The sequence below is a fragment of the Gopherus flavomarginatus genome, chromosome 5 (assembly GCF_025201925.1).
Source record: "Gopherus flavomarginatus isolate rGopFla2 chromosome 5, rGopFla2.mat.asm, whole genome shotgun sequence".
Taxonomy (NCBI): domain Eukaryota; kingdom Metazoa; phylum Chordata; order Testudines; family Testudinidae; genus Gopherus; species Gopherus flavomarginatus.
This window is the reverse complement of record NC_066621.1, coordinates 145877067-145894519: the sequence shown is the minus strand read 5'-3', so window position 1 is coordinate 145894519 and position 17453 is coordinate 145877067. Positions and strand designations below refer to the sequence as shown.

Genomic DNA, 17453 nt, shown 5'->3' with positions numbered 1-17453 from the left:
AAATGTAACTATGAGTTACACCTCATATCAACATTTATGGTATTCCAAGATTGCCATGAAACCTATAAATCAAACAATCGTGGCTGCTCATTTATTGTAAGAAAGATTTATGTGCTGTCATTTTACATTTTATAAGTGACTTTCTAGGCACACATTCAAGGCTAGTGTGTTACAAAAAGAGCTGACAATATACAAAAGCATATCCTATTACTACCACTGGGGCAACACGTAAAAATGCTACAGTGACAAAATGATAAAGTGGAGAAGAAAACTCAACAAAAGCCATGCAAATTCTCAAATCCTCATAGAACCCTTTATACTTGTGAGGCAGAATGGAATCCACTACTGATAAGTCCTGATGATCCAAGCATCGGTTATGAGAATGTTGAGTTACTCAAAATTTGCTCCCATGCCCCAAATCCAAAATTCAGACAGGGACCAAGTTCTGTTTTTTAAAATTATCCAGAGGTACCCCAAGACATTCAGGTAATCACAGTTTACTTATAAAGGTCTGATTATGAATCAAGACAGGATTTCACCAACAAGAAATAAAGGTTGCAATTCACTTGCAAATAAAAGTTGTGCTGGATTGGGGGATTTAAGAGTACGAATTGTCCCACTGACGTCAAGTCAAGTTTGCATTTATCCCATGTGAGTGGGAAGGAAATCACTGGGACAACTCACATGCTTCAAGTTAGAGTCGTGTCTAAGTGCCTTGCTGGATCAATTCCTCAGCTACCCTGTTCAACACTACACCTCTCAAATAGTGCATCCCCAACATCAATTATACAAGTGCCAGCACCTGTCATTCATATTGGCAGGGTGAATTTCAATGGAAGAGCATCCCTGGTTCAAATTCCCTGTGCTGATGTAAATGTGCAAAACTCCATTAAACTCCTCTGAGGTTTAGTTACACTATATTTACCTCACTTGCTTAATTTGTGGAATAAAATAGAACTGGATGAATTGCCTTTTTATTGCACAAGAAATCAAACTGCTAGACTATTACACAACTCTTAAGAAATATGCAAATACATTTACTTATTTCATGTTATTCAATTAATTTTTGTATCATACTGTTTGGAAAAAGTACTAAAATGCATCTGTACATTCCTCCTCCTCCCCTCCACTAAACAGCTATAAATGCAAACTTAACAATGGTGCGGGTCTGCTGCTCAATGGAGAAGGTGACCTGGGAATGGAGGATGATAGAAAGGCAGAGCTGCTCAATATCTACTTGGCTTCAGTCTTCTCACAAAAAATAATGTGTGACCAGATGACTAGTGAAGTTACTATAGATAATAAAGGGGAAGGCATGCAGATTGGGAAAAAGTAAAGAACACATCAGATCTTCTGACCAATTTGAATGGATGCAAATCAGCAGGGCCAGATGCTATGTACACAAGGGTACTGAAAGAATTAGCTGAAGAAATCTTGGAGCCACTGGCAATAATATTTACAAACTCATGGATGACAAGAGAGATCCCAGAAGACTGGAGAAAGGCTAACATAGTGTCCACCTTTGAAAAGGGGAAAAAGGATGCACCAGGGAACTATACAGCAGTCAGCCAAACCTCGATACCTAGTAAGATACTAGAGCAAAGTATAAACATTCAATTTGCGAATACCTGGCGAATGAAGTAGTGATCACTAGCAGCCAGCATGGATTTACCAAGAACAAATCATGCCAAACCAGTTTGATTTCCTTCTTTGAGAAAGTAACTGATTTGCTGGATAGGAGGAATGTGATGGACATAACATACCTGGACTTCAGCAAGGCTTTTGACACAGTCCCACATGACATTTGATAAGTAAGCTAGAGAAATGTGGGCTTGATGGAACTACCATTAAGTGAATACATAATTGGGGGGTTCCCACAGGGATCTGTTTTGAGTCTGGTGTTGTTTAACACCTTTATTAATAACCTGGATGTAAGTATGGAGAGCATACTGATCAAGTTTGAGGATGACACAAAGCTAGTAGGGGTTGCCAATACTTTGGAGGATAGAGCTCACATTCAGAGGGATCTTGATAAATTGAAGAACTGGGCTTAAACAACAAAATGACATTCAGCAAAGACACATGTAAGGTGCTACACTTCGGGAAGAAAAACCAAACACATAGATACAGAATGGGGGGAAAACTGACTTGGCAGCAGCACTGCTCAGAAGGATCTGGGAGTTGTGGGGGATCACCACCTCAACATGAATCAGCAACGTGAAGCTGTTGCAAATAAAGCAAATGCAATTTTAGGTTGCATTAACAGAGGCATAGCATGGGAGGTGATAGTACCACTCTACTCAGTGCTGGTTAGGCCTAAGCTGGAGTACTGTGTCCAGTTTTGGGTACCAATGTACAGAAAGGATGCAGAAAAACCTGAAAGGATCCAGAGGCAAGAGCCAAAGATGATCAAAGAGATGGAATGTGAATCATATGAGCAAAGGCTGAGGGAACTGAGTATGTTTAGTTTGGAAAAGAGGAGATGGGCAGGGCGGGGAGATATGATAATGGTCTTCAGATACTTGAAAGGCTGCCATAAAAAAGACAGGAGAAAAGTTGTCCTCTCTTGTCTCAGAGGGCAGGACAAGAGGTAATGAGTTCAAACTACAGCATAGCAGGTTTAGATTAAATCTCAGGAAAAACTTCCTAACTCTAAGAACGATTGGACAATGGAACAGACTGCCTAAGCTTCTTCACTGGAGTTTTTCAGAAGGAGGCTGGTATAAATGGGCACCACTCCATTGACTTTACTTCTAAGGGTATGTCTACACTGCAGCTGGGAGCAGGGTCACCTAGGGGAAAGGAGGGTGCAAGGAAAACTGATGCGTGGGATTGCAGCACCATTCAGGTTTGGCCTAGCAGTTCCTTCGCAGTGGAGGGACCATCAGTCCAAACTGAGTGGTGATGCAAGCCTGTGAGCCAGGTCACAACACCCGAAGCAGGGAGCTGGACCCAGCCCCTTAGGACAGGAGCCAGCACTGTGGGGTTGCAGGGGAGGCTCCTCTCCAATATGCCACCACTCCCCAGGTCCTCCTCTCAGGGACAATTTTTTTGGAAGGTGGGAGGGCTTCCGTTTCAGATTTTGCCCCAGGCTCCCAAACACCTGTGTACTGACCTGACTGAGAAGTGTGATTCACAGCGTGGGTAGACAGACTCATGCTAGTCCAGCTTGAGCTAGTGTGCTAAAAACAGCAGTGTGGGTATCGCAGCCCAAGCTTGGCCCACAGTGACAGCCCAGGCAGGCTTGGACTCAGGTGGCTAGCCCGAGCTGCCAAACGTGCTGCCATGTCCGCACTGCTATTTTTAGCGCACCAGCTCAAGCTGAGCTAGCGGGGAGTTACCTGGGTGGGAAATCACACCTTCCAGCTGCATTAGAGACATACCCTAAAACACTGAATTTCATAACAGAACATCTGAGCCCTCATGGTTGTTCTTCCCCAGGACCAAATATAAATGAAGACAGCTCTATGCAGATCTACAATTAAAGAAGTGCAAGAAAAAGGAAGGTAGAATAAAAGCTGTCAAATGCTTGGATGAACATACTTTTAATTGCCATTTTCTTTGTTCACAGGCATTTTGAGTTGGAATGGCAATCCACAATAGAAACCTCCATGAAAATTAGAGATAAAGGAGGAAATAAGGCTACCAGTGCCTCTACAGTTTAAAAGAAGTTTTTCTTTTATTGGTTGACAAACCTTCAGAGCTTCAGTAAACTGAGATTTATTTTACACTTATGCTGCAAGAAACAACAAAATAAGTTGTTAGTGACTTGACTGTGTTAGGGCGAGACTGTGAACTCCTTACTCACTACTGGTAAGCAGTTTTTCACACTAGCACAGTAGTTCTACTGGGTCAAGAGGATACTCGCAGAGTAAGATGCTACTCAGTGCGAGGAATGGGATCAGAATCTGGCCTGTAGATCAAAAATGTCCTATAATATTTGTGGGATACTAAAGGAAGTTATTCACAGCAAAACAAAGGCAGGCACTGATATAGTATATGTCATTACTAAGTTACCAGTGCAAATTATTAAGGAGATGCTACTGAACTTTTCTGTGATGACTGATGCCAGCAATCTGTTTTACCAAATCAGCAGAGTTCTACAAGATACCACTCAATAATGTCATCATTTTTCGAATTCACCACCAACCTAGAATCCAACTTCTATTAATACATGGCTGTCTTTCAGATAATTCCACAACACACTGCAGACAGAATATTTTCAAACAATCTGTTTTCTATTTATAATTTCAGCTGATAATGTTTTCTACATTTACATTTGAGGTGACAACAACTAAGGTTGGAATGTTCCATTTCTTTTTAATCTGTTCTCTTTAATGCACTGACAGGGCAAAACAAAAATATGACCCGAGAGGTTTAGCATAATGTGTCATGCAACTGAATTTTCTGTTGTGTTGTTCCAGAGATTTAAAACAATTTTCCCCTTAGCACGAGACTACAGAAAAAAGATTCTGCTCAAGTGTTTACATAGTTTATAAGTGCAGGAACAATCAATATTAATTAGAGGTATAATGACTAGCTGTATTCAGCATCTTGTACAGTGGGGATATTAGGTATTAAGGAGTAACTATATAACCCTGCTGAATATGATCAATCAACTATATGTTTACAAGAAAATCAATTTATGACAGCAGTCAATCTCTAAAGTTCAAATCTTACAATATTTTCTCATATAAGGAAATATTTTAAGGTCTTGTGCTGCAATAACTAAACTTTTCAATGGACAGTTTCTAGTATCAGGTGCATAGGGAACTTACAAAGCAACTCTGCCATACAAGTTACATAAGATCTCTGTTTATCACAGATTTAATTTTGACTCTCCTCCTCTCTTTTTCTTTTTTTTAAAACAACTGGGGGGACTCCCATCCCTACTCCTTTATCAATCACACTGTCTTCCCCTGTCACCGGTTGTGGTTATTTATTACTTGTCAAGCATCAACAGCACACTGTACAAGACAAATATCAAGACCACTCCATGCTAGGGATCCTACAATCTACATGATGGACATATCGCAGACACATAAGACTCACTGAGATAGTCGCAGAAAGGAGCAACTTTAGACAAATTTTTTGTCTTTCTTAAGCAGGTCAATCTGTATTTATCTTGTTTGTGTTCTTATCTCCCTCCCAAGCACCCCCCGAAACAGAAGAATCATTCAATACAGTGCAGCTCTGAGTGGGCACAGGACTCTTGTATTGCTAGTCAGTTTCAGACCGCTGCTGGTGGTGTCACCAGTAGTGCCCTCTTCGTGTTAATGGATAATTCTGTGAGGTTCTGAAGGCTGGGTGAATGGCAAAGCATGGCAGGATCCTAAACCAAAATTACAACCCTGTTTATCAAGGGGCATTCGATGAAAACCAGCACGACAGCATTATGCTGGCCAATACCAGCTTGAAAAGGATTCACCCAAAATGAACAACAGCCACCAACTCGCGAATTAGAAGCTTCAAAAATCTGCAAGTTAAAGCACAGCATCCTTTATAATAAACCTCAATGGAAACTCCACAGGCCTGATTCTCCTTCACAACAAGGCCTCTTTGTGACGCCCTGATAGTATAAGGGGCCTTTAGCGTAAATGAGAAACCATCTCAATGTCAAGTTTAATTATTCTTGAACACTGATGTCCACTCACTAGACATACAGGGGTGAAATCCTGGCCCTGCTGAAATCAGTGGGAGTTTTGCCATTGACTTCAGCAGAGCCAGGATTTTACCTACAGATTTTTCATCCAACTTTAAACAGCAATAGATCAAACCAGGAGTGAATGTTTCCCTCACTCCCCTGAGATCCTGAATTAGAATAGTGCAGCAATTTCCCCGATAATGCTGCCTGTAAACAACCGGTTCAATAAAGAGCTGTGATCCCCTAATACTGTGTCCCTTTGTGTACGGTTCCACCAGGGCACACAGACTCACCCAGGGAAGCTCAGTTTCATCTAAAAACTGTGGGTCACACCCAGGCCTTAGCCAAGCCCTGTGGAGACAGGCAAGCCAAAGAGAGGAATGGAGCAGCCCCCAGACAATGCCAAATGTACAAGGCATGGAGCACCTCTGCTAACCAAGTGTTCAATGGGCTTGTGTTTTCATGAGTTCTTGCACAGAGGAATCAATGGCTACCAAGGACCATTGAAATGATATTTTGAGACTGCTACTAACAATACCATATAATTTTCAGAACGGTTTTATAAACAGCCAATTCTTTTAATTTACTCAGTAAGATCTAAATTTGCATGAGCACATATAAATACAAGAGAAATATTTCTCTAAGTGCAATTTAAGCTCCTAGTGCAACTGGAAGTAAAGAATGTTTGCATGTGCAATTGTAGCCTAAATATACTGAAACTGCAGCAGCCCCTCAGGCCATCCCAGTTGTAATTTCATTGGGACACAATATTCATCAACTCACAAGTTTCCACCTGCTGAAAAATTGGGTCTGTGTGTGTGTGACAATGCTATTGTGTGCACAATTAAGCACACAATTTCTGGCATGATATGTGCCAATCAAAAACATATTTATATCCCTGTAGCTCAAAGCTCTGGTTGCCCAGTTCTCATCTCTATGCTGAGTACTTTGTACCACTCAGCTGCTACAATGTGCCATAAAGCCAGTTGATCTAGCCAGATGTGAACTACTATTCTATAGGAGGTATCCCCAAGTGGTGTAGAGCTAATGTCGAGGCCCTGGGTGTGAGGACCATGACTGTGAGTGCATCTCTATACTCCAGCTATTCCCAGCTGCTGGAATAGCCACTTGGGGCTGCTGGTAGCCAAGTATAAATTTTAGAGCAGCCTCAGATCTGCTCTAACTTACACTGGGGACAAACTGGCCCACCTTCAAACTGACAGCCACAATAGTGGAATAAAACTATCTTTGTCCTCCACCATACTCAGGACCTGCACCAAGCACAGCTAAACTGCATCCCAAGAATCAGAGCCTAGGGTCTGAAAAGTTTTACATTATGTATCTCTCTCTATGTGTATACATTTTTGTCCTGAAAAGCAATATAAATGTAGCACCATAGCACTCTGATCTCATAGCATCAGAAATCTGCTTTGCTTTAATCCAGCTAATGCTATGTTATATATCAAATAATTCTATTTTGGACACACACGATGTAGCAATCAGTCTTATCACATGTAGATTGAGAACCCAATTTAGAAAATAAAATCTTATGTATCATGTTGATTAAAATTACACCATCTATCAAAAAAACAGACATTTGCTGGCTATCATCTTCACAATCCCTCTTCGATGTCATCTATTGTATTTCTCACCCTCAACACCACACACTCAAGTGAGTAAACCCAAAAAGCCACAGTCCACCCAAAAACTGTTCTGTTTCACACAGCAGCACAAGTTTTTATTAGAGAGTAGCTTCAAAACTTTTCCTGTCTGAAAAGGCATGCATTGGACATTAAACCTTTTGGATAACTTTTCGATCCCAGCCTCATATCCCATGTACCAGCAAAGATGGGAATTTTCACTGAGGCAGCATTCTGAGCCGCTGCAGCATGTGGAAATCACCACACTGCTCAGTGTAACTCAACCAGCTAAAGATCAGGCGTAGACAAGAGTCTGACCCAGTCTTTGAATGAAAAGGTGGTTGCTAAATAGACACACTCTAAAGTGGATGGGTAGTTGGAAGTGAAGAGAAAAAAAAATGGAGTCTATATTAGAAAGCAGCCCTGTCTATCCTACTAACCTCCTACTCAAGAATAACATAAGAGTGACCTGGTGAAGAGGGCCAACAGAATGGAGGTATCTATACTGGAGCTGAAAGATGTAACTTCCAGCTCAAGTAGACATACTCACACTAGCTCAATCAGAGCTAAATAAGAATTTTAATCAAAGTGGTGCAAGCAGCTGCCCTGAATGCACTCCCATCCAAGATCCTAGGTACCTACTCAGGGTAGCTAGCCCCTCCCACACTCATGCCACCAGGACAATATTGCTATTTTTAGCATACTAGCTTCATCAGAGCTAGTGCGGGTATGACCACTTGCGTCATACCTTCCAGCCCCAGTGCCAACATACCCAACGTCCATGGACCATTTTCATCATTGAAACAGGGCTTACAAGGGACTTAAATGGTGCACAGGTCTCATGCCGGTTCTCTCCATAGGGGTGAATTTAACCCCATATAAACTTTTACATCCTAAGAGAGAAAAGGTGGGAGACTGCTCTACATGTTATACCCATAACACATAAACATGCACAAAAACACTGCTAGGCAACAAACCTTTTGGCACCTTTACTATCTGAAGTATAATTGAGGGGGTATTTTTAATAGGAGAACTCATAAGTCCTCATGTTTCAAAGGTGTTTAACTAAAATTTTCTTATAGTTCTGTTCTGTACTTGTAATGGTTTTAATTCAGAGCTGTTGGAAAGAGGCTCAGCTGGCAGCAAGTAGCTTATATAGATGTGTTTGAGTACAAAGAAAACGTAGATGTGATCATGGGAGTGCAACAGGGCAATTCTATGAGTGCATCTGAGATGGCTGTGATGAGGTTGTCTCCGTCAGCCCCCATGAGTTTGAGAACTTGCTTGCTATTGCCTGTATTCAATATTGCATGGTAACATCACAAGCTTGTTCCTATACCATTGTCTGCTACAGGAAGCCTGAATACTTTCAGGAATCTTGGATTCCAAGGGTTTCCCCTCCTCCTCAATAGAGGAAAGCAGAGCAGGCTACGTTTTCCCATTAGCAATGTGCTTGTTGCCTCTTGGTGAAAATGGAATGGTACTTAATGTACCGCACGTATAGAGTCAGATTTGCTCCCTGGGTTGCTTCATTTACCAGCAGTCTAACCAGGTGTAGGCCCCGGGCAGTGGACGCTCTGCCAGGATTGTGGCTGCACATGCTTTATGGGGCTTGGAGTTCGCTAACCCAGTCCACAGAAAGCATCTCCCAGGGATTCAGCGCTCTCCTGGAGCATCTCCCAGGCACTCAGTTGAGGAGGGTAGGATGGATATCAGGCCATAAATTAAAATTGTCCTCTCCTGGCAGACCACCAGACAAGGGGTGACAGTATGTCCAACTGCTCCTAGGGGTAACTGCCCCGATGGTGACAGAGTGCAGTGTGCACTTCAGTATGGTCATGGGGGTAGGCCTCTTGTGAATCAGTTAAAGTGAAACTAGTAAAAATCGTCCACTTGTGTGGACTAAAACCCAGTTTTTAAACATCCTACCATGTCTGCATATCTCTTTCAAATTCATTACAGGGCCCGATTGTGACCTCACTGATATTGGTGTAAATCAGGAGCAATTCCAAGAAAAAGGAGAACCTAGCTCAGAGTCTCTAAAATTTTCCTTTTCCACTGAAGATTTTTCTTCATTCCTGCACTGCTCAGAACATTTATACCACCAACAGCTGTTACAAGGCAAGTCACAAATTCCTGAACTCAGGATCCAGAAGCTAATTAAAGGAAGAACTAGCTTGTTCTCAAAACATGGATGGCAGAAAATATATTCATTGGTAAATGTTATAAAGTAAAAACAAATCTATATTATCATCAGAAATATTCTCTTTTCATTTATAGCTCAATCCTACAACATGCTGAGTAGTCTGGCCCTGATCCAACAAAAGCACATAAGCATGTACTAAACTTTAAGCACTCAATTACTTCCATTGACTTCAGTAGATCTATTGACGTCAATGGAACTACTCATGCATACAGTTAACCACGTGTTTAAGTGCTTTGCTGGATCAGAGACAAGGTGGTCAGCACTGTGCAGTATCCAACCTTTATAGTTACAAATTCTATTGATTGCATTGGTACCTTAAATAGTATATTGGTAATTTTGCAAACTTTTAACAGATCATTTTTAAATTAAGGCTTTCAAGATCATTTAAACATTTTAGCAGAGTACTAACTTTCACTCAATATAAATAATTAGTTTGTGAATATACCAAGGCTACATACCTGCAAGTGCTACTCTTCTGCATGACGTCAGCTCGATGATATCCAGAGAGTTTACAAAAACCGTCATTACTATAAACTACGGGCCAGTCCACAATCTGGGCATTTCCCAGTAAAAAACTTGATTCTAAAAAGAAAAAAGAGAGAGAGAGGAAGATTTGCAGTTAACCATCATGTAAGGTTAAATGATCCTTGTGTTAAAACCAATTGCAGACATATTCATACTGATAATATCAATCGGATATGAGTTTAACAGATAACCGAACAAATCAAAGGCTCTAAAAAAAAGGATATGGCATTATAAAATGAAAAGTTACATTTGGTTGGACACGTTTTGTTTCTAGTAACGTTTGACACTTCTTTCACCCAAAGTACTAAAACAAGCACCAGCTCTTAAACAATTCATACAGTACGTTCTAAGAATCACCTATTATCAACTTTTGATGAGGATATTGTGCCTTGATATCAACCTTGAACTAACATTATATCTTGTTTATTTATGTGTAAAATGGTCAGTGTGCCTAGCATTGATGACAGGCATGTTGCATAATAAGACAAATAAAATACTGTGCTTTTCACAGTACCCAAAGTGTTTCACACAATTATTCAGAGGCAGCCACCTCTGGGGTGGAGGATTGCAGCTGACACGCAGAGAGAAATTTGCACAGCTATGCACCGTGCTATATCACGCCTATAATGGCAGATAATAGATAAGCTGAATGGAACTCTAATATAGTGATGGGAAGCAAGGAAAGTAAAAAGTTCAAGGCTGAGATTAGAAAAGAAAACAACATTGTAGATACAGACTGGAAATGTCTATTTTATTACATAAAAGGAGGTGTTGGCTCTGGTTAATTCTATCAGCCTATATCAGTTCCTCTAAATATGCTAATATTTGCAGTGAGTATTTTCAGGAGGCTGACCTTATGTTTAAATATTGCTTCAATCATCTGTTCTTTTAGTCAGTGCCTACAGCTCAGATACATGAATTAGTACAAACATATTAGGAGCTAGTCCTAAAATAATCTGATTCACCAGTTTGGAACGTTGTTTCTCCAAAGCTGCTTTTAGCAAGGTGTTTCTGAAGCAGGAAGCAGGGCTGGCTCTAGGTTTTTTGCTGCCCCAAGAAAAAACATTTTGGCTGCCGCCCATTCCAGCCCTGGGCTCCCCTCCGCACCCCCCTGCTACCCCAGCCCTGGGCTCTTCCCCCCCACCCACATCCCCTGACGTCCCAGCGCTGGGCTTCTCCCTTCCCCCCCATGAGTGCTCTCCCCCCACCAGTGCTCCCGACACACACCACCTGCCACCCCAGCCCTGGGCTCTCCCCCCTACACCTGCACCCTCCTTCTGCCGCAGCCCTGGGTCACTGGTAACTCGCTCCCAGGGCGGGTCATTCAGCAGGAATTTTAGATGTGCACAGAACACAGACAGGATTGGTTCCCATATGGTTACAGAACTGCAGTAAGTGGAACAATTTTCAGCTTGTGTGACTGGAGGATATCTGGATGCATATTATAAGGCCATCCTACATAAATGAGGAAAAGTTGAGGTGCCTTTATTATTCTTTTGTTCCACTCTTTCTTTCTATGGGGAATTTGCCAGTGCAATACCACTGTCTTCCTTTTAAACAAACAAACCAAAAAAAAGGCAATGGCTGTTGAAAATAGCAATTCCAGTCCTAATAACCACTGAGAAGCATTTCTTGCTCAATTTTATCCGACTTTTTCTACAGCAAGTTACAGTGGATCAGTATATTTGATTTGGGAGAAATGAAGTAACAGCTGCCCAAACTGAACTTGAGCACTCCTGAATTTTGAGGTGTTCAAATCTGGAAGGCAGGTGCTCGGTGTGTGTGGGGTGGGGGCTGTGGGCTCCGTGGGAGAGCACGGCAGCATGTATGCAGCAGCGTGTCTGGCGCTGCGTGGAGCCAAACGTGCTGGTCTGAGTGGCACGGTAAGGGGGTGAGGGATTGGAGAAGGGTCAGGGGTTTCTGGGGGGGGGGCAGTCAAAGAGCAGGAGGGGTTAGATGTGTCAAGGGTTCGGGGGGGCAGTCAGGGGACAGGCAGTGGTTGGATAGGCATGGGAGTCCCAGGGGTTTGTCAGGGGACAGGTAGGGGGGAAGTTGGGAGGGGGTCTCAGGAGGGGGCAGTTGGGGACAAGAAGGGAGGCTTTGTTAGGGGCAGGGGTCCCGGGAGGGGGCAATCAGGGGACAAGGACCAGCAGCGCTTAGATAGGCGGTTGGGTCCTGGGGGGCAGTTAGGGGCAGGGGTCCCGGGAGGGGGTGATCAGGGAGCAGGGGGGTTGGATGGGTTGGGGTTTCTGTGAGGGGCAGTCGGAGGGAGTGGATGGTGGCAGGGTGGGGCTTCCTTCCCCATGGAGTGTCCTGTGTTGTGAATGTTAAAATATGGTATCCCTACCACTCCCCACTCACAGCACGCTGCCGCATGAGGTCCCCCTCTCCTTCCTTTCCAGTTGGTAGTGGCCAAGGGAATGCTGGGAAATGTAGTTCTTTCCCTGCTCCAGGGCTGGCTCTATAGGCAGGGAGCTAACCAAGGAACTGCAGCTCCCAGAGCCCCCTGTTGGTTCTGCCGCCCCTGCAAATGGGCTGCCCCAAGCAAGTGCTTGCTTTGCTGGTGCTTAGAGCGGCCCCTGGCAGGAAGTATCCATTTTCTTCAGCTGTACTGCCACAGTGTTATATGCTCATCAGCAATGCAAACATTTCTAATATTGTTCCTGTAACAATGTTCTCCCTATAGTCTAAAACAGAGGTTCTCCATTTATGATCCAGGGTCATCTCTGAGCATTGTGTAAATGTGTTTTTACTGCGGCTATGGAGCTATTCAGTAACTTTCACCACTAGAGTGGTGCAAAAAAGCTAATGAAATGTAGCCATTAAAAGTCTCTAACGTACAAACTCAGTGATGATACAGGTATCTTCCTCTCAGCACAGGTATTGTCCAAAAAAGATCTAAAGGAGAATTTTTAGCAGCTGTCGTTACATTAGTGAAAGGATAATTATGCCTACTGCTTTTGTTTATGGCTATATTTACCTTATTTCCATATCAAAGAGCGATAATTTGTTTTTTTATAGGTTCTACACTACATTTTTTCCTATGGTTTAGAGGCTTGAATGTAGAGTATATAATCCAAATAATATTCTATCCAATATTCTATCCAACATGGTAAGTATATTGGAAAATTTTTGAGTTTCTATATCCATCTCTCTCATATATTTTACAAACTTGAATTTTGAAAAAAAAAATCCGAAGATCAATATTTTTCCTTGTGAAAATCTAATAAAGACAGAATGATGTAAGGATAGAGCTTCGGGTTTCATGAACTTCAATCTTTTTAGATTCGTATAATTAGTCTGAGTTTACCCAAAAATCTTTTTTATCCGAAGAGGGAGTCAATATTTTTTAAACTTGTTTTTCTACCTAAAGGGAGGCAAGTGGCCAGGTCCATGACTGGAGCTTCTATGCATACCACAAAACAAATACATACATATCGGATGACAATGGAAGCTTTGCCATTGACTTCAATAGAGCTAAGATTTCACCCACTGTACTGATACTCCAGGCATTTTTTCCTCTTCCCTCTACTTTCTACACAGCGTATCCCTGTTTGTTACCCTCTCTGCACCATTTCCCCATTACTGTCTAACTGGACTTTCTATTCTTTCTCTCTCTCACACACACACTGTCTAAGCAGAACACAAGTCCAGTAATGTTTGCGTGTGAATTCAGCTGTTGAATCCAGGACATTTAGGTGGGTGTAACAAGTGTGTGCATCACTAATTGCTGGGGCTGTAAAAAGAGATTAAAGAACTGCATGGTGAGGACAAAAAAACAAACAAAAAAAAAAACAGCCATCCCAGAACTGTGACGAGCGAGTGAAAAAGAGATGTTCATGCTTTAGAGACGTAACCAGAGTTCTTTTCTGCACCACTGTTTTATTTTGGCAGCCGTACTGCAGCACTAACAGAACCTTACCCGTTAGTAACACCTCCCGCCATTTCCAATTCTGAATATGACTGCTCCCACGGGATAGTTTTGAATTTTATCCAATATATCTGCATATCAGCCAAACCCCTCTCCCCCATTAGAACTGCTGAATGGTCTTCACAACATTCACCCCAATTAACTCCTCTCAAGTGGGCATAGTTCAGAGTTGGTGCTGGACTTAAACGTTCCCATGTGAGGAAAATCCTACTTGGGAGAGACTGTGTGAATCTACAAGTACTACACGAGTGTTGAATCAAAACCAGGATTGATTTTGCGCACACACAAAAAAATACTCATTTTCTATAACTATCTTCCCTAAGATGTTCTAGACACTTAGAAGTAAGAAACACCTTACATGAAACAGGAGTGTCCTCCATTCACCAGAAGCAAACTGACTGACTGACATTTCTATTGCATCCATCTTTCAGCAGAATAAGATATTCAAATATAAAATCATTCAGGGATATCATGTGGATTTGTGACACTCCCTGGAGGACCTGAGATTCATAAACCAATAAACAGATTACATAGATATGTAATCTTATCATTTGTGACAGAGATAATCTTGATCCTATATTCCTGTTATGTAACTGTTTCAGAACACAATGTACACAGCACAAGAGGCATGTCACAGCCAAGAGCAGACATATGGCAGGCCTGATATTACATTTTTGGACTTTTACATCCGAGGATTGCAGAGTGCTCAGAAAGCATTAATTAACAAAGCCTGACCAAACCACGGGAGATAGGAAAGCAGCACTGACTTTGGGTTATTGTTTTGTTTTTGCTTTATTGATTTTTCATTAAAAACACAAAAAAAATTAAAAAATGCAAAAATTTAGTAAGAGGCTAAATTTAGTACCATGATCATTGTAACAAGCATCAGGCCAAAGACAGATAAATATACAAGTCTCTTGCTTTGTGTATATAGCATCTTCTCTTTAAAACTTTGACAAAGGAAAGAGCCCATAGAAATACCAATGCAATCTGAAAAATGCTGATTTAGTAATGACATCCTGCCTGAGTCTTCTTATATCATAACCACATTAATTCATATGTATAATACCAACCTGTCTTTTCCCCCATTTGATTGCTGATAGAGTTATTTTCTCCATCAAAGCTGCGTTTAACAATTTTTACATTACCTCTGCAATTTTGAACAAAATCCTAAACAGGGTTTTTTGCTAGATATCAGAGTTTCCACAAATAAAGCAGGGTTAGCTACCCCTAGCCAGTGCTGGAGACAATGCCAATCATCAGCTAAACTGTCCCATATAATTTTTTTTCTTGACACAAATTCTAAAAATACCATCGGGGCCTGTGCACAGGTCTTTCAACAGTTCTGAATACAAAGATGGGACCCTCTCCAAGCATCTGTAAATTAAATGAGTCTTTCTGCAAACAGCAGGAAAAGGGCACCAACATGTCTTCTAGTATCAAGAGATGAAGTACTCAGGATACAGAAATATAACACACCTTCGCTTTATTCAGAGAGTAGTATTAATGAATTATGCACTGGTGGAGAACCCAAGGCACAGATTTGGGTGACCTGCACGAGGTCACACTCCAAAACTCTGGCAGCGATTGCACCCAGGAGTCCTTGTCTTAACCCTCTGTTTTAACTGCTAGTACACCTCTACCCCGATATAATGTGACCCGATATAACACGAATTCGGATATAACAGGGTAAAGGAGTGCTCCAGGCGGATGGGGCTGCGCATGTCATAACATATTTCCCAGATTTGGACCTTAGCATCCAAAATATGGGTGTTAGCATGAAAACCTCCAAGCTTAGTTACCAGCTTGGACAGGGTAAAGCTGCCACCACCCAAAAATTTAGAGTGTTTTGGGGCACTCTGGTCCCCCCCAAAACCTTCCCTGGGGACCCCAAAGACCCAAACGCCTTGAGTCTTACAACAAAGGGGAATAAACCATTTCCCCCCCTCCCTTCTCCCTTCCAGGTGTTCCCTCCCTGAGTTCCTGGAGAGATACACAGAAGCAAGCTCCGTGAATCTAAACAGAGGGACTCCACCCTCCTCATTTCCAGTCCTGGAAACACAAGTACTTCCCTCTTCACCCAGAGGGTATGCAAAGTCAGGCTTAGTAAATCTAACACAAAGAGATTTTCCCCCTGACTTCTTCCTCCCACCAATTCCCTGGTGAGCTGCAGGCTCAATTCCCTGGAGTCCCCACTAAAGAAAAACTCCAACAGGTCTTAAAAAGAAAACTTTATATAAAAAGAAAGAAAAGGACATAAAAATGGTCTCTCTGTATTAAGGTGACAAATACAGGGTCAATTGCTTAAAAGAAATATGAATAAACAGCCTTATCCACAAAGAATACAATTTAACACATTCCAGCAACTACACACATGTAAATACAAAAAAACAAACAATATAAACCTACTGTCTTATCTCTTTGTACTTACAACTGGGAAACAGAAGATTAGAAAGGCAGGAGACAGAAAGATCACTCTCAGAGCCGAGAGGGTCAGACACAAGACAAAGAACAAAGAACTCACACACAAACTTCCCTCCACCCAGATTTGAAAAAGTCTTGTTTCCTGATTGGTCCTCTGGTCAGGTGTTTCAGGTTACTGGTGTTACCCCTTTACAGGTAAAAGAACATTAACCCTTAGCTATCTGTTATTGACAGTGCACTCTGGTGGATCAAAGCAAGTTCGATATAACGCAGTTTCACCTATAACACGGTAAGATTTTTTGGCTCCCAAGGACAGCGTTATATCGATGTAGAGGTGTATATTCTGAAATGTTTCGAATTTTTGCACCCCGCTTTTTTTCCATTTAGAATCTAACCTCTTGGTAACCATAGACATAACTGAACAGAGGGTACAGCACAGCAGTTTATGGGGGTTTCGCCGGGTTTGAGATGTGACAGTTTTGGATGACATTGTTGGAGATATCTAATGGTGGATGAACATTTAGGTTTCTGCAGCGACTATGAGCAAGGTTTGGTCCTAACGGCCAGTCTGGGACTAAAGTTACCTATTTGCTGAGGCAGATTAAGGTTTCTTGGGGGCCTGGACCAGAGCAAGTGGGGAGCCCCTCTCCGCCTCTTCTGCCTGCGGCTCGCCCCTGTTCTCCTCCTTCTGCCTGCAGCCCCACCCCTTTCTGTCCCTTCCCTGGGGGCAGGGTCCATCCCTGTTCCACCCAGGGTCCTCCCCATTCCATCCCCCAACCCCTTTCTGCCCCACTCCCATTGCAGCCCCAAGACCAGAGAAGCTCTGTCCCTGCACCAGGGGGTCCACCACAGGGGTCCAGATGCTGGGGCTTCCCCCACAACCTCCCACATTTCTGGGCACTGAGGCTTCTCCTGCCTTGCCCGCCCAGCGCTTCTTCCAGAGAGCAGGGTCGGGCACAGGGGCTTCCTCTGCCGCCCCATGGCTTCTGCCAGGGAGGGGTGGGGGACACTGGGGCTTCCCCGTCCCGCGGCTTCTGCTGGGCTTGGAGGCTGCTGTGGGGGGGGGTCTTCCCCGTCCCATCT

At 42.6% G+C, this 17453-nt stretch overlaps 1 protein-coding gene across 2 annotated transcripts in view; it reads right to left on the bottom strand.

Annotated features, from left to right (window-relative positions):
* KCNH5 (potassium voltage-gated channel subfamily H member 5) overlaps positions 1-17453 on the bottom strand; it is a 235041-nt gene that overhangs the window by 205285 nt on the left and 12303 nt on the right. For both annotated transcript variants that reach the window (XM_050952535.1, XM_050952536.1), the window contains exon 2: positions 9949-10072. In XM_050952535.1, the coding sequence (XP_050808492.1) occupies positions 9949-10072 (124 nt within the window). The remainder of the gene's footprint in view (positions 1-9948; positions 10073-17453) is intronic.